Below are 18842 nucleotides of genomic sequence, written 5' to 3'. Positions count from 1 at the left end.
ACTATTAAAACTTAAAAGGAAGTCAAGGAAGTTCACAAGACAAGCACTAGATTCATCAGAACAGGCTGTTTTTAAGATGAAGTGATTCTAGGTTCTTGTTCATGGTTTTATAGCCTCGTCTTACTTGCTGACTGCAACAAATTCATAAACTGTCCACAAGAAAATCAGTTATTTTCACAAAACACAGTTGGAAGCTGCACTCCCCTAATGCACCCAGTCTCCACTTTTCACTTATGAACTATCTATAACAAAGGTTTTGCCTCCCCTACTTTTGCTGATCTTCCCAGTGACAAATTCCAGCTACACAGACATTTAATTGAGCATTGCTTAATTACCACACTCTTTTCTTACATGCCTACGCACAAGAACCAAACTACAAACAAATCTGAACGAGATTTCAGATCATATGGTAAAATGTTAAGAGCTGCAGTTTCCTGTATACCTTCCTAAAGCAAACAGTGTGTCATGAAGAAAATTCTGGACTACATTCTGAAGTGCCTTATTTTTCCCCCAGTGTAATAGTTTCCCTTTCTTTTTATTCATCATTCCTTTTCTCATTCGTAAGACACATTGCCATGAAAACCTGCACCAATGGCACCACATACTTTAGAAAAAATTTTATTTTTCAGTTCCCTTATCTAAACTGCTAAGCGCTACTCTCACTTACCACTCAAATAACAAATAGCTGTGGAAACTAGACAGAGCCAAACAGAGTGCCCAGGTCACCTACAGAAGAGAAGACGACAATGGGAAAAGATGGCTTCAGCAGACAAAAAAAAGCTTGCTTAGGGCTGAATGTAAATCAAGATAAACTCTGAATACCACGATTCAGTGGTTAAAATCTCAGGATTTTTCTATGCATTTCAGCTACTACCTTGTATTTACTGAACAGTACCTTGCAAATCACGGTTACAGAATGCTTCACAAGCCAATCTAAATATTTTCTCTGCATTGTAGAAAGTAAACGAAAGAGTCTTCAAATCAAGGCCATATAGGCAAAAATTTGAATAAAGATTTAAAACCTGTCTGGTCAAATGGATAGAAAGAAGAAAAACATGCTGCACACTGCCATATTGTTAAAGGCATCGTCGTCTGATTGTTTTTCATGAAGCAAGAAGCTGCATGTGTTAAGAAGGACCTTTTCACACACCTATTTTAGCATTTCAGGAATTTAATTGAAAAATCCATTGGTACTATAATGTTACCAAGTCTTTGTTAACTGAAGACAAAACCTTTAGAAGAAAGCTGTCTGTGGCATGGCATACTCCCTCAGAACAAAAAGTGAGGCAAACAATTCTGAAGGTCCTTCAGTTTACCACCTAGCTATTCAAAACAGACCATGGGGAGAGGGGAGGATATTCCAGTTAAACTATGTTTGCAGACATCGTAGGGTCTTAACCCACAATTAGGGTTTGAAGAATACAGACAGAGGCCTTTGTGGATATATCACACCACTAAGGAATGCACTACACACTTCCAGAAAGGCCAAGGCAAAAACACTTCCACCTGCTCCTTTTCCCTCTCTAAGCACAGTATCCTCCAGGCCTCCTCTGAGGACAGTCCAAGCTTAGTGATGAGCCCACCGTCCTGTGTGTCCCACATGCACATATACCCTCTCAGGCAGTGAATAACACTTCAACAAAAGATGTCAGCCTAGGACTTGGTAGGTGCAGATTTGAACCCTGGTTTCTCAGAATGCATGTGATCATCATCACTCGGTCATATTCAAACTGCACAAGGGAAAATGACAGAATGAGAGTCCTCAGGTAGTAGTTAAAGGAAGGCTGGGCCCTCCAGGTGCTGCAAAGCTATACTAATGTAGCAACTTTTGTTCTGAAAGAGGTACAGCTGTGTTCCAGTGACACTGTGCCCTGGTTAGTAAGTTCACTGGAGCTCAGAGCCTACACAGCAACTTGCTCTAGGCTTTTCCTGTTATTCACTCTGCCTCATCACAGCAGACTGCGGAGAGGACGACTTCAAATATGCCTTCTCACAGAGCCCTGGTAGGGCCTGGATGGCTAGAGGGTATACACACAGGAGTGCAAGATCACATACCCCAGCACATCCTCATATCAACAGTGTGCCTAGAAGGATGGAGGTCAACCACATGGCTCACCTCCATTTGTTAGCAGGTCCTAGATGTAAAGACTACTGTGATAGCTTAATAACGAAGCCTCAGCAAAGGCAGTAACAAAATGATGTCAAATACTGCTCTGAAAATAGGGCTGGTCAGGACTTTCCTTGCAGGGCAGCTTTTTTTTCCTATTGACACAATTGCCAAATGGTCAGATTCCTGACAGAAGCCAACCAGCTCTGCCACCGCTCCTGAAGTAGCCACCTGAAAGGCTTTGGTGTGGTCAGAAACCAATGGCCTTCCAGACTCCTCCTCAGAGGAAGGCAAAATCTTGACTCCCATCTGAGTCCTGAGGCTTCTAGGTTTCAATTCATCTGAGTGAGATTGGATAGCTGATTCTGAGACTGCTTTAATAATTGATGGTGGACTTTTGTTTGTTAAGTCAGCTCTGTAACACTGTGTCACTACACAAGTTGTTCTACAAATTTGCTTAGCTGGTAAGGTCCTTAATGCAAATCAGAAGGACATTAATATTACCCTTTGATATCTTTTTAGTATTTATGCCGTGACTAAATTGGATAAGTGCTTTACTAACATTTGAGACTATTGGGAAGAAAATTATGTAGATTATGTGGAGAGAAGGAGAAGAGAAAACAAAAAAAAAATCTCACATCCTATAAATTCAGAAGAATGTAATTGATTAAGAACATTCAGTGTCCAATCAACATTTTGATTCCTCCAACTATTTTTCAATGAAATGTTGCACACCATCTGTAATTAGTATATTTCTCATAACTCTGCAGTTACGTTTCAAATCCTACCGTGTTGCAAGCTTATGGCAGACGACACCAGTGTCTGTTATGACTTCACTCAGTCTCAGCTCAAGGTGGACCTTCCCCTGAAACACACCAAAAACACCATATGAAAAAATAGGTTTATGCATAGTCAGCCCCACCATTTCAACTTAAAATAAAGAAGGTCAGTTAACACAAGTAATTCCAGAAGCAGTTTAAAGATTAAGTAACAGCTGTATAACTAAGGTATTTCACCTGCCAGAAAATCTACATTAGTAGCCATTTCACTAAACTTCAGTGCATAATACCCACCATTATTTTATCTCTCTCTGTTTTACTAATTGAGGGATATGGAGTGTCTGTGGTCTGACACAAAAATATTGTGTTGGAGTTTTATCTATATTCAGCGTTTTAAATATTAAGCAAAGATCTGCAACACAATTATTGAAAAGACATCTCAGCAGTGTTACAAATTAACACCTACAGGTTTGAAACATTATAAATATTATGAAATAATATAAAGTGTGAGACAAGTATCAGTAGAGCTACACTGAGCAGCTGAAAAAAAAGTTCACCCATGTTGCTAGCATGCATAGTATCTACTATTACCGTGTCTTCAACTCCTTACCATCACATTAACTTTATTATGATTTGGGCAAAAACATTATGCTCAAATATGCTAAGAAAGTAAAGGCAAACATGAATACAAACTGTATTCCTCTTATTAAATCTATTACATTTAAAAACATGAGCATCCGCTCCCACTGGCAAAAGCTCAGCACCAGTGTATATATATCAAATCCAAAATACATTTTGTTATTGACCTATTCCCATCTACAAGAAGGGCGAGAAGGAGGACAGGCCTGTCAATCTGACAGTGGTGACTGGGGAGGTTATGGAGCATATCATCGTGAGTGCCGTCACACAGTACAACCAGGTGATCGATCAGGCCCAGTGAAGACGGGTTTATGAAAGGTAGGTCCTGCTTGACTAACCTGATCTCCTATGACAAGGTGACCTGCCTGGTGGATGAGGGGAAGGCTGTGGATGTTGTCTACCTAGACATTAGTAAAGCCTTTGACACCATTTTGCACAGCATTCTCCTGGAGAAACTGGCTACCCATGACTTGGATGGGTGTATGCTTCCCTGGGTAAAAAACTGGCTGGATAGCTGGGCCCGAAGAGTTAAATGAATGGAGTTAAATCCAGTTGGCAGCTGGTCACAAGCAGTGTTCCCCAGGGCTCAGTATTGGGGCAGTTCTGTTTAATATCTTTATCAATGACCTGGATGAGGGGATTGACTGCACCCTCAGTAAGTTTGCAGACAACACCAAATTGGGTGGGAGTGTCAACCTGGACCTGCTGGAGGGTAGAAAGGCTTTGCAGAGGAATCTGGACAGGCTGTATCAACGGGCCGAGGGCAATGATATGAAGTTCAACAAGGCCAAGTACCAAGGTTCTGCACTTGGGTCACAACAACCCCATGCAACACTACAGGCTTGGGGAAGAGTGGCTGGAGACCTGCCTGGCAGAAAAGGACCTGGGGGCATTGGTCGACAGCCGGCTGTTATATATGAGCCAGCAGTGTGCCCAGGTGGTCAAGGCAGCCAACAGCATCCTGGCTTGTATCAGGAATAGTGTGGCCAGCAGGACTAGGGAAGTGATCATCCTGTACTCGGCACTGGTGAGGCTGCACCTAAAATACTGTGTTCAGTTTTGGGGCCCCCATTAGAAGACAGACATTGAGGAGCTGGAGCATGTCCAGAGAAGGGCAATGAAGATGGTAAAGGGTCAGACAAGTCTTATGAAGAGTGGCTGAGGGAACTGGGGTTGTTTAGCCTAGAGAAAAGGAGGCTGCAGGGAGACTTCAAGTTGTGCCAGGGGAGGTTTAGATTGGGTATTAGGAAAAATTTCTTCACTGAAAGGGTTGTCAAGCATTGGAACAGGCTGCCCAGGGAAGTGGTTGAGTCACCATCCCTGGAGACATTTAAAAGACATGGTGGGGACACAATTTAGTGGTGGACTAGGCAGCGTTAGGTTTACAGTTGGACTCCATGATCTTAAAGGTCTTTTCCAACCTTAATGATTCTATGATTCTATTCTGACACACCAGCACTGCCCAATCACCTTCTGTAAATCATCACAGCCATAACTGAGTTATTCACCTTCATAACCACCTCCTCTCCACCCTTTTTACTAAAGGACCCTAAAATTCACCCTGCTAGTTAGTCACAGCTCTAATGCAAGTGTCATCTTTGACTCAGATCTACCTCAACCCATACAAAAAGTCTGTTGCCATCCCTTTCATAAGATCTTCCAGATTTGACTTTCCTCTTTTTGCACATGACCAGAACTCTTGCCAGAGACTTCAACATCTCTTCTGACTGATTACAGCAACCTCCTGCTCTGTGAGGATGTCTATCTTGTGTAACAGAGGAGAGTGATGATCAAAACCTGATCTAAGTTGCACCTACACTGCTAAGATCTACTTCCGCTACAGAACATTTGTCTGGACAAAAGCTGGTGAAAGCAGTCCAAAGCAAAGCAGGGAGTGCAATAATAATTAAGTTGCGTGGACACACAGAAGTTCAGTTCAAGCTCATTCCTTGATCCTTTTACATTTAGCTTACTGGTATAAAGAAACTCCAAAGTCAGTGCCTAAATACTTGTCCTGAAGAAGTTTATGAGAGATTGTTTCTTACTACAACAGTTGTCCTCTCCCCTTCCCTGTATACCCCTTTCTCAGTACCATTCTTTCTGCACTATCCTGAATTTCACTCCTCAAACCTCTATCACCTACTTATACCTCCAGTATTTTGACCCAGTAGCAGTTTTTCCTGTCTGAGGGCTGGACCAAAGGCCTTTCAAGCACATGTGGCAGATGATACTGGTGTTCCTCCAGAAAACAATAAAAAAAGACCTCTCCAAGTTGTATAAAAGCCCATGTTGCAGAGGCATTGCAGCAGCTCACTGGCATATTGAACAGGGAAGGACCAAACCTGCGTGGGAGTTTAAAAAGACGGCTCCTGCCAGATGTCTTTTGCATGATTTTAAACAAAATTATAAAAACAAATAATGCAAAACCTGAACATGTTGCATTTGGCTGTCAGACTCCTGATTCTTCATGTCTGTTTCAGCAAGACACTAATCCTCCTTCACCCTGTCAGTGTACGTAAATGTCAACATCTGTCATTTTGTTCTACACTGAAGCTTGTCCTCATGAGTAAGAGAAGGATTTCTCTGCACAAGCGCATAAAGCCACTTCTAGACCCAACTCTTTAAGACTCAGTACCACTGCAGTGCCCATCGTACCCATGTATAGCAAGAGGTAAGCATATAACTGGCCGAGAACTCTGGTTAAGCAGGACAGTTTTATCTACTTTTTCCCCTTACTCTTCACTGTTCTCTCTTCCACTGGTCACGTTTTTATCACAGGAGCTAAACCAGCAGCCTCTGGAGAACAAGTTTATATTACAAACCTGTAAAAACACTGCTGCCATCTTCATTGATATCCTGCATATTATCTTTACTAGACAAGTCAACACTAATACAAGTTTTGAGGAAATTAAGAGGTAGGAACAGAGATTTAGGAACTCTAGAGAAAATATCCCTTTGTAGAAAAATAATGTTTTATAGAAATATTTCTGCTGAACATAAACAAAGGCAAGACTAACCTCTCTCAGGAAAGGAAAAATGCTTCAGTACACTTAGGTGAGCTTGAATGCAAACCTACTTACAGTGCCAAATTGCTTTATCGCACACAGACTATGATGGAAGCTCCTTATTTTAGAAATTAAGCTGCAAAAATCTTTTTAAGTCAGCAGTACTTCACACGTTTCCCCAGCGACATTAAGTACAAAAATATAGTGCCGCCTCCTTTGGGTTGAGAGCCATTTTTTTTCCTTGTAGCTCTCATTTGTTTCTTGTGAAGACTTTGAAAATGGTCAGCTGTTCAAAAAGTGACTCAAAGCTTCAGAGAGCAAAACAGAGGTCATGGGATCACTGGGACCAGCAGCCCTACGACTATTCCCAGAACACCTCTTTACTTCCAGTTAAAAACTCAACCACATAAGTACATTAAAATAAGGCTACAGTCACATACTTGCAGGCTTAATTCACAGAAAATATAACTCCTACATAAACAGAATACTTTTTCCCAAATCAATTATAGTGTTAGACAAAACATAAGGATTCATCTGAATAGATTTACTCCTGAGCAATGCCATTAGTTGGTTTACAAAACACCAGATAACGCATTTTTCAAAGGGAAGACAGAAAACTATGCAATGAATCAAGTAACATAAAAATCAACAGTTAATCTAAACAACAGAAGGTCAATTATCACCTACACTGGATTAAGTGTACCACAGAAACAGGATGTTGCCATATCTTTATTTACTGACACTTTATAATAAAGAAGTTCTTATTTTTATTATCAAAAGAACAACTGTCATAATAACAAGAGCTTCCGACTGTACTAGGTGCGCACAGTTATTGACAGCATTTACAAGCAGGAAAGATCAGATAAAGCGGCAGGATAAAAAGTATGTTGTCCCTGTTTTACAGCTGAAACATCATGGCTTGGTCCTGCTCAGACAGAATCCCTGTTGCAGAGCCAGTGACTGAGTCCTGTCCTAGTCATAAAGCATTTTTCCCCTTCAACATAGAGGAAAAAAAAAAAAAAAAAAATCAAAGAAGAAGCTGGAAGTTTGACAATTTTGAAGTAGAAAGCATTAATTACTAAAAACAGTTCCATAAAAAAAAAAAGTTATTTTCAGGATGTTCCTAGAAGCCGCTATGCTCATTAGCATACCTTTCACATTTGGAAGGGTAGGACTTTTTCGAGGAACAAGCCGAAGGAACGCCAGCTCAACTGCTGAACACTTCCTTTTTCACAAACTACGGCTGATATGGATGGGTGGGTTCACAGGTCATACGTCCTTCCTAATCACATCTAGCTGCATAATGGGACCAGCCAGCTTTCATTTCTCAGTTCTTGATTAAAGAAGCCATCAATAGATTGAATTTCTTGTAGGGAAGCAGACAGTATTTAAAAGGAAATCAGTAACAAATAAAACTTTTAAAGGGCCTTACTGAGGAAAAAAATTATACTACGCATGTTAAATATCTTCTTTATTAAAAAAAGAATAGAATGAAGTTCCAGTCTTGTTAACTTTCTCATAATGCTAACCGGCATCAGGAAGAAAAACTGGAACTCATCACAAGCTTGCAAAGAAAATAAAAATCAGAATCAAAGTCCTGTTTTTATAAATACAAGAAAAGCCTGTCTCCAGCCACCCCACTTCTTCTTGGAATGCAGCTGTGAGTTACTGTGGACTGAAACACCAGAAGACAGTTGTAAAGCAAGTAAAAGTATATGAATGCTACCTACCTGTATCAAGTTTCCAGCAGTTGCAAATTTGCCGTTTAATTTAAACACAGGATGTTGAAGGAGAAAAGAAAACACATGACCGCAGATTATCCTAAAGTTATTCTTATGTCAAGGTTCTGCCATCCTGGCATGAAACATTTTTAGCATCTTGAACAAGCAGTGGGCCTTACTTAGAGGCAGTGTTTGCAAAGTCACCAGGACACCGCTGGGAGCCACTTCTGAGTGCAGTTACATACACACATTTTGGCTTGGAATCTGACACATACCATGTGATCTAGCAACTGAATGTCGATTCAGATGTAACATCTGATCTAACTCAAAACAGATGCAATCTGTTTTTTCAGGGAAAGAGTTACAAGAAAACACCAACTAACACTACAAATTTCTGTGCTCTATCTAAGGCTCTAGTAAACGCACAGAAAACTGACAGTGTGCCTAAGTTCAAAGGACAGGAGCCAAATCTACCTTAATCTCTTAAATCTTACCTATAAGGAAGTATCAACTAGATCTCCATCCTTTTTGTTACAGTGAAAACGTTTTTAGAAATCTTTCATTTCTTAAAAACATCACAGGAAATGAACAAGACTTAATTTTAAACAAAACATATATAAAATATACAATCTGCTTGCTTGAATATTAAATATCAAGTCAATTATCTTCATATACGGGGCTCACACAGCGCTATAATTCATTCTTCTACAAAAGAACAATAGCTGATATCACAAAAACTCCTAGAAAGTTATCTGTCTATTATTAAACCTGCTGGACATAAGGCTTGTGATCACCCACCATTCTCACTAGCCTACCCAATTTTGCTGGGGACTTCCCCCTCCAAGCTGGTAGTGTACCTGCATAGAAGTTTTCCAAACATTTATCCCACATGGACACCCTTACCCAAGAACAGTTTCCCCAACCTCATCAGCTCCATAGCTCAGCTCAACCTTGCTCATTGCTCAGGAGCGTGGGAAGAGGGACTGGGACCCAACTCCATCTCTTTACTCTTCTTCCTGCTGGTACAGAGTGACTGCAGGCTGTCTCACCCTAGCTCTTGGAGACGGAGGAGGGAAGTGATATAACAGAGACAGGTTGGAGGAGAGGACTAGGCTAAACCAGTGACATATCTAATGCCAGCTCCTCATTATTTTGGAATCTCAAATCTGCAATTGTGATACCGCTGATGTGTTGGTTTACTTTCCATTGCTGCAAGCTGTCTAGAGAAAGGAGTGTTGGAAGAACTCCGTGCTGCACACAGACCATTCCAAACCATGGGATAACCTGTTCTGTTACTTCCTCCATCTTTCCAAGTTTTATTTCAGGACACAGCAAATGTTACTAGACAGACCCTGTCTAACTTGAAACCCTCTACGGCAGCTTTCAGAGATGTCACTTTCTGGCACTGGTAAAGCTTAAGAGCGAACAATAAAACTGACCCAAACTCTAAGGGCTCACTAAACACTGTCCATGAGTGGGAGAGGAAAGACCAAGCGTGCAGCTACTGCTTTAAGTAAATCCAGCCCTGCAGTATTAACAGCAGCCCCACATAAGGCCACAGCCTAATGGCAGGTTGGAGAACAGGAGGAAGAGTTTGTCTGCTGTCTATATTTGCTGCTGTGACAGCTGCTCCTTCCTTTAGCAGAGAGCTGCAGGTGGCTGGGAAAGGTCTAAGGATCACAGAATCACATAATGCGATGGGGTTGGAAGGGATCTCTGGAGATCATCTAGTCCAACCCCCTGCCAAAGCAGGTCCACCTAGAGCAGGTTGGACAGGAACATGTCCAGGCGGGTTTTGAAAGTCTCCAGAGACGGAGACTCCACCACCTCTCTGGGCAGCCTGTTCCAGTGCCCTGCCACCCTCAAAGTAAAGAAGTTCCTCCTCATGTTTAGATGGAACTTCTTATGTTCCAGTTTGTGCCCATTTCCTCTTGTCCTATCCCTGGGCACCACTGAAAAAAGACCGGCCCCATCCTCTTGACACCCACCCTTTAAATATTTATAAGTGTTGATCAGATCCCCCTCAGGCTTCCCTTCTCTAGACTAAAACGAACCAAGTCCCTCAGCTTCTCCTCGTAAGAGATGCTCCAGGCCCCTAATCATCTTTGTAGCCCTCTGCTGTACCCTCTCCAGCAGTTGCCTGTCCTTCTTGAACTGGGGAGCCCAAAACTGGACACAGTACTCCAGATGGGGCCTCACCAGGGCAGAGTAAAGGGGGAAGATAAACTCCCTCATGCTCCAGATCCTAGCCTGCATGCTGGACCACAGCATGGCACACAAGAATCTGGAACAAAATCCAGTCTATCACTGAGGAAAGTGCAACAGCTCTAACGAACACCGCATGGATTCATAAATGCTGGGCAAATCAGAACTGATGTCTGCTCGGTCTCCATATGTGCAAGCATGTCAGAATTGCTCAGTAACTGGCAAACATCCTCACATGGCACAATATTAGCCTTCCTATTTCTCTAAAGGAAGAATACCTCCATATGGTCAAAATCCTTATAATTAGTCATGTTTTCCTCTCAAGTATTTTGATGCAATACAATATATAGATATTGTGAATGAAAGCCACCTGGTTTTCATTTCCCCAGACTAACTGTGCTCTGCAGATACAGAATCCAGGTATGTTATTTTGAAATAATGTATATTTATTATTCAGCAGTATAACATGCCATGTTACCAGCTAGGCTTTTCACAAGTAACAGACCAAAACCAGATAGACTGTCTTACCCCTTTGTACTGGTAAGTCTGAATACAACGCTCTTACGGTCACATAGGGAGGAAGTCTTGCCACAAAGCAGGATCTGGTTAATAACTGGTCTTTCATTTATCAAACATTATTTACCATTGCTGATGCATGATTCAGTTCTCTGAAATAATTTTGTCGGTAAGCATGTAGCCTTGAGAATCTTCCCATCCTATCAAAACAAAGATTTCAACCCTTTTCAAAACAACTCAAAGAGAGAAACCTAAAAGCCACTGTTCATAAAACAGAGGGTAACACCCATTTATTTCCTGTGTGTGGTGGGAAGCTGATACCGAGCCTGGAAGCAGCTTCTTCTTTTTGCAATTTGCATATACTCATGCTTACAGTAGGTTATATAAAATGTGTCACTGACTCATCTTTACGTTAGAACCATTTAAATACCCACACAAAGAGTTAATGCCAGTGTTGGACAGTGAGCCTGAAATGCTCTTAACTGTTTAATAGAGTAGATAATTCTGTCAGTCACTGGAGCGAAACAGCCCTGTACAGCTGTTAAAAGACAATTTGCTCAACCTAGTTTTTCTTAAGAATAGGGGTTTACAGATAAGTAACAATTAGCATCAGAGCCATTCCAGTTCAATACAATTTGCTCTACATACATAAAAAGCATTGATTTAGACAACAGGAAGCAGGCAGATACAGGAGAGAATGTGGCAACTTCCACAATATTATGCAGGCAAAAGAAAATAACAGAGTAACACACTTCCAGCTTCCCCTGCAGATCTGGGATAATCTTCTCTAACTGTCACACAGGACTGAATGGAGAAGAGCTAATTCAAAACCTTGTGGTGAAACCTTGGCTCTGCTGAAGTCATGGCAAAACTCCCACCCTAGCAAGACCAGGATTTCATTCATGAAGCCTGACGCTTGGGGTACAGATTCTGCATTCAATGGGAAGGTGCTGACAGAGGAGGGGAGGTTTTCTGAGCAGCACAGAGTGCCCTGGATATATAGCCCTAGCTAATATACAGACATCATTTCAGAGTCAGTCGTGATTTCCAGCACAACAAAAGCATTTCAGACATACACTCCAAACGTTCCTGTAAGTAATGTTTTCCAATAATGATGCATAGTCCACCACCTGACACTCCTACCAGTCCATACTCAAGAACAGGCATCTTTAATCAACAATAGTCAAAGGCTTGTGTGGGCAAAATGCTAATGTGGCGGAAGGAGGAGGAAGGGCTTTTGGTGTCTGAAGAAAGTACTTCTTAACATCAGTAAATCTTTTGCACAAAGCTTTGAGTATAGAAGGTTAAAATGTGAGACAATTTGCTTCCTCAGTGTTGGGTATCTGCCCTTTACATTCCTTTTTTTTTTTTTTTCCCTTAAAGCTGATAGCCAAATAGATATGTTTCAGACACATCAAAGTTTCTTATGAGGAAGAAAGGGAAATGAGCAATTTTCAAGTTTTTATGTCAGATCTTTTCGCCCCCAACAATGACTTTTACATAAGACCTGGAGCATGGCTGGCTTTGGAAAAGCACTCTGTCATTTAGTAATGAGAACTCAGCTGTAAGAAACATGACCATTTCACATTTGCCAGTGCTGTGGAGGAAGTAACTCAAGGCACACTTGAAAAGGGGAACTTTTAAAGCAAGAGCCTGTACAGGAAAACATGTCAGAATGATCTAACTCTCCTTTCATTTCTCCCCCGCTTTGGCATATACAGACTACATGGTTTGGAGTATGCTGGTGTATTTTGGTATTAATCAGAATGTCTCCGGATCTTTAACCGCTTCACTGATTACATGTACACAAAGGGTATTTGGGTTGCAAAGCTCAAACTTCACAAAATAGACTTGAACTATGCAGGGCTGAAGTTACTGTGAAAAAAAATGAAGGGGAAAACTACTGAAAAAACAGGAAAGGTTTTAAAGATCCCATGTGCACTTGGGCTTAAATTCCACTGAGAACACATGGACCACTGGAAGCATCTGTCATCTACAGCCCCAGGCAAATATCTGAACCAGTTACTGTTGGGTAAACTTCTGGATGTGAAGGAAAGGCAAACATTCACGGATCAAGAGAGATGTAGACACAATACCATGGCAGTTTTAGATTCCAGTCAAGAAAAAGCACAAGAATCAGAATATAGCAGGTCCTGAAAGACAAATGACTAGTAGAAAAAAAGACGCATCCCATGGAAAGTGTGCCACATCATGCTTTAACCATCGTCAAAAAGCTTAGAAAGTTGTGTCTTCTGTTGCTAGTCCCTCCCTTCCAGCTGAGGCTGCCTGATTTTTCATAGTCTATTTCAATGCAAAAATTAAACCATTTTCAGTAATGGCTCAATTCCTGATTTACTTCCCACTGAAATATTTGGGCACTCGTACTGTCAGACACTAGGTATTCAGCTCTGGGTATGGTAGTGTTGCACTGAGGAGTCGGCAGGCTCTATCAGAAGACGGGAAGTTAAAATTCCTTCAAGTAAAACCGCACAAAGCCACCTGGTTACAGCTTCATAATTTCCGGACAAGTTTTCCAGTGTGTAAAGTTAAACCACGAATTATGCATTTAAAGGCTGTTGTCAAGTTTCATTCTGCACTCTGTATAAGAAACGTTCCTGATAAGATTTAATATGGTTTAGTATATTTAAAAAGGAAATATTCAGAAGTAATCTGATCTCGTATTTGTATACCAAACACAAATACAGTTTTGCTGCAGTTTAATATTTTTTTTCTCCACAGAACACCAGCACAACAGTTTCATCAGCCAGGTTATATCTAAACAGCATTTAGGGTATGCATTGACAGGACTACAGCAGACTACGCAATGTTATTTTCAAACTACTGACAGCAAAACCAGACAGTAAGATCTGGGGGCATTGATTAACCAACAGAATACATGTCTGGGCCTGTCAAACCCAAGGGGCAATTACAGTCTATCACGGAATGACACAGGGCTGTGTTCTAATGGCTACTGTTACCCACCCACTTAGAAGAAGGGAAATTCAGGTGCACCTGATCGTGTTGATTACCTCAACTAACTCGTTTGCGAGATGAAATGATGAACAAAAGCCACAAAGGGCACATGGGTGGGTAATGGCCCAATCTGTATCTGTGGGCTGAGCAGCTGCACAGCACCTGTACCATTTGGCACAGGCCTGTGCACACCAAACAGCAGCAGTCATGGCAAGATTACAGGCCTCTCAGCAGCTCTTCACCAAGGTGGACAATGCCCCAATTTTTAATTCAAGATGAGCAATCATGCCAGACTCCAGTACATCTTACTGCCAAGCAATAAATGGATGTGGCATTAAAGCATCTGACAGTAATGCTCATATCTGTGTAGGTTTACAATTTACGCAGTCCTCCTGTCAGTAACATTCTCATCTGCCATAGAGTTTATCAAGTCACAATCTCACCTTGCACTCCTGACAACAGAAAACATCTTTATAAGACAGTAAGAATTAGCAACATTGGAAAACCCTGAAACTGAATGCAAAGCCTTAAGATAAACACTTTGGCAGCTATGTCTGATGGAGTTATACAACATTACCACTTATATTCTGATTTTTTAAAAAATATATATAGGCTTATTTATTTTATACAGCATCAGAATAGTTAGAGCCATAGCTTCTGAATAAAATTAGAGAAAACAGCACAAAAATATTAAGAAATCCACTCAAATTCCATTAACACTAAAATCCTATTTGTTTGTTTGTTGTATTATTTTGCACTTGCAAAAAAAAAAAAAGAGAAATATCTCCACATCACATCTTATTCCCTCTCTACATATGAAGACAGAAAAAAGTATCGCCATTTGAAAATGTGTACCACTTCTGGAGCTCATACAGTGAGGTCCAAACCATGTCAAGAGCAAAATTTTAAATTCTACTCATTAAACTTCAGGTAGACAGCTCAAAATACCAGTTCTTACATCAGAAATGTTATTATTCATAATTTCAAATCTGTCCTTTTGTTCTGAAAAATGAGGACAAATTTGTCCCAGAACTGGGCATCTGAGAACTATAGCACCCAAGATCACTAATATTTCAACAATCCATTCATTTTAAACTGGTTTTCAGCTTCCGACTCTGCTGATTGGTCTGCTTAAAACCTGGATATTTACAGGCTTTGCCCACAGTCAAGTCCTATACAGGCTTATCACTGTCACCCAGTTTCTTTCATATCACAGCCTAATGAATTAGAAAGAATTAGAAACCTGGTCTCTCTGATACTTTTTTTTTTTTCCTTAATTCCTCACTCTGACTTGTATGACCTCAAGCAAGTCACATTCTTTTTGCCACTTATTTCTCATGGTATTAAAATTGTAGGAGTGACAGTAGCTTACCGCAGTGCTGTGATGCATAACTAAATAGCCACGAAGTGCTGTACAACATGGAAAACAGTATTAAGGCCATTGGGCCACTGGCAGACAAAACCAGAAATAAGATGCAAGAGTTCCCTGGTACGCAGCTCAATGTTTAACCCACTAGACTATGTGGCCAATGGGGACAACTGCTAAAATGACAAAACTGATAGCTGGCACATTAAAACTGCTTTTTGACTACTAGTATTTGCTTTAAAATTGGAGAAAAACCTGAGTAACATTGTGAAAATACTTACCATTAACAAATATCTTCATTTATAAAATAAAAAAAGAATAAGTGATTAGACAAAGATACAACTGAGATAGCACAAATGTAAAAAAACCACAAACACAAGAATACTCCTTCATTTAGCTATCTTCACTTGCACAGGAATTTGTACAAAATAGTGCTCCCACTATTATGGAAAACACAAAGCCCTCTTGCAGACACCTTAGTGTAAAGACGGTAGAACATCTAAGTAAGTGGATAAAATCATCAGAGTCCTATTCATATTTACACTAGTTGTAATAAATGCTTATCACAGAGCCCAGAAACAGCTTTTAACAGTTGGACTCTTATAAAGATACAAACAGCGGAAGTGATAAACTGTACAAACAATTACAGACAACATGCTTTCCAGCAAATATGGTGCTCCTCATCTCTCCAAAAGCTAGAGCTGCCTGCAAACCTTTCTGTTATGAGTCACAGCTTACATTACCAGTGCTGTCCTAGAAAGCACCCTTGTCTCAAAAGCTTCCACAAGCTCACTCTGTGTAAATATTGTAACAAAATAAACAATGCAGAAGCTTATGCAAATATCGGTGGTTTTCAACTGATAAATTACAAAGGGAAAGTCTTCATATCCTGTAGGAAATAAACACTAAATCTATTGTTTTAAAGTCACTGTCGTAAGAGGCTTTAGGGTAGGAAGAAAGGGAGACCAGGGTAAACAGAATAGACCTCAAAGTTAAAAGGCTGTTAAAAGCCTTTCCATCACCATTGGCATCAAAATGTGGCATTAAAGAGGATCAATATTTTACAAGAGATTGTTACGGACTGAACAGGCTGTCATGAGGCTTTCTTTACATCACATGCACAACAGTGTATTATTTGTCTCTCCAAATAAACAGAAAACCTAACATTGAATGTATTTTCACACACGCTTCACTACACATAACCACACTACATCTTGGAATGAGTATTTTCTGACCTGGTATGTGCAGACCTGCATGAAGACTGAAAAGCCAAGGCATTATGTCCAACTGTACCACACAGCAGTATCTAAGCAGCGTTTCCCTTTGCATTTATTGGAGACTATTGCACAAGTCAGACATTCATGTCTGTGACCTAAGCAAATACTGTGGTTTGAAATTCACCTGTAATATATAGTTACGGGGGAGCGGGGAGGGAGAAAAAAAAATAACTGATTTATATTGACTTGATATCCTGCTACATCATTTCCATTTCTTGCTTTGTTATAGTGACTGTTTCCACAAGACCTAGCACTGTAATAGAAAATAGAATCTGCTTCAAGAGGGTAAATACAAAAGAAGAGTATCGCTGTGTACAAAAACCTGCAAAGCATCAAACCATAAATGGAGTGATACTATCATCACCATTCCCATGGTTTGGAGCAGGGCCTAGAAATCTGGCAAGGAGTGGGGTTGGTTGTTTTTTTTTTTTTTCCTCAGATGTACTTGTTGCCACTCCTGTGACAACCTGCCTACGCAATTATTTAAAACAGTACCTGCAGTTACTATTTTCAGGCTGACTGAGGAATCAACAGTTACTTGCAGGGGTTTGAAGTTATTTGATACTTTAGGTGACCACACCTCTCCTTATACCAGTGATCATGATAGTTTACATAGTTTTAATTATTTCTGTGGGCAGAATCCTGGCCTCACTGATTTACCCACACTCATAATTCACCCTACATACACACAAGTTGCAAATATCACTGAAACCTAAACCATAATAATGAGCAATGCTTCCTTTTTGTAGGGAAACAACACATCTGTCCTAGAGCCCTGGAACCCAGAAAGCTACTATGGCCCGGTTACAAATACTCCTATGCCAACATAATCTCACCTGTACTTCTGAATCAGCATCAACATGCTGGAGTTGAAACCAGGTGTCTCTGTTATGATACTTCTGCAGATCTTCCTTCTGTATAGCTACCTTTCCTGCAAATAAAACAAATCAGAAGCACAGTTTAAGACATGTTATAGCTCACCCAAAGTACATTTTCATCAAATACAAGTTTTAAAACAACTATTTAATATTCAAGAAAGGCTTCAGAGCAAAGAAATGTTTCTTCAGGGCATACTTTTTTACACAATGCATAATTCTTTCTGATGAGCAGCTTTTTCCACTTCATATTGTGAAAGACTTTAAAATTCCTAACAACATACTCACCTAACAGACCGAAGTACTGGGCTCTGTGGATGAGCCTGTAAGTACGCTTATAGTGAAAACATCATTATTACTTCTTTGACATGACAAACTTGTAAGAGGAAAAGCTCAAAAATGGTTGGAGAGAAGGGGAATGTTTGATTCTGATTTTTAAGGCAGATGTATATAACAACCCCAAAAGAAAGTTTATGCATGGGGTTATTGCTAACAATATTTTACAATTAGGCTTTTCACTATATATTTTTGTAGAAGAAAGGCAGAAAGTAGAGATGTCAAGTCACAGCAGATTTCCAGATCTGCATTTTGAGGTTCTGTTGACCTACCTCCCTCACTCAAATTGCATTCTGCAATCCAGAGCCACCAAGGTACTACCCTTGACTGTATAGAGGGGGAAGGGAAAAAAAACCAACCAAAACCAAAAACCCCAAACCACCACAAAACACAGTAAAGCTTTTCCCCCCATCTTTTTTAACCCCTCTTGCCCCTACCAAATTAGCTGGTTTGGTAGTTATGGCAACAGCAGCCAGTTCCATCTATGAACTAAGGTACATGCATGCTAAGGCCTAATATATATGTAAAGCTGAAACTTTCATCTTGCCCAGTCTCTCAGGCATTACGTAAAGCACTCTCTGAAGGGCAATGAAACTTTTTCCAAGCATCTTTCTTTGTATATACAAAGCAGAGCATGGCATGCCTGAGAAGCACGTGATACTCAGAAAGGAGCTTTAGGCTGGGTGGTTCCCTAGACACTGAGCAAAGCAGCATGTTCCAAAGGAAAGAATCCAGGGCAGTTCACGAGCCTTGAGAAAACTGTATTTTTGGCAATGTGGTTTGATAGCAGACTATCTCTGCTAGAGCGATTTGGTCGCACACAGTTTGCAACCACTGCTTTGCTACAGAAACGCAGACCTTTTTTAACCAAGTCCTGCTAGAAAGAAAATATATCAATGAACACAGTCTTAATGGGAGAGAGATTTTCAATACTTCCTAAAACCATGCATTTTGGCCAGAGGTCAGTGATACATTACCCCAGCAAATGTTAACAGAACAAATTTAAAGAATAAATAAAAAATCCACATGATGGAAGTCTACAA

At 40.5% G+C, this 18842-nt stretch overlaps 1 protein-coding gene across 2 annotated transcripts in view; it reads right to left on the bottom strand.

Moving 5' to 3' along the window:
- Nucleotides 1-18842, bottom strand: part of RASA3 (RAS p21 protein activator 3) — a 134321-nt gene that overhangs the window by 51141 nt on the left and 64338 nt on the right. For both annotated transcript variants that reach the window (XM_074144284.1, XM_074144293.1), the window contains exons 4-5: nt 17425-17519; nt 2896-2972 (exon numbers count right to left, since the gene is read on the bottom strand). In XM_074144284.1, coding sequence (XP_074000385.1) covers nt 2896-2972; nt 17425-17519 — 172 coding nt within the window. The remainder of the gene's footprint in view (nt 1-2895; nt 2973-17424; nt 17520-18842) is intronic.

The sequence above is a fragment of the Numenius arquata genome, chromosome 1, assembly GCF_964106895.1.
Source record: "Numenius arquata chromosome 1, bNumArq3.hap1.1, whole genome shotgun sequence".
Taxonomy (NCBI): Eukaryota; Metazoa; Chordata; class Aves; order Charadriiformes; family Scolopacidae; genus Numenius; species Numenius arquata.
The sequence above is the reverse complement of the archived record's forward strand: the minus strand, read 5'-3'. Positions and strand labels throughout refer to the sequence as shown.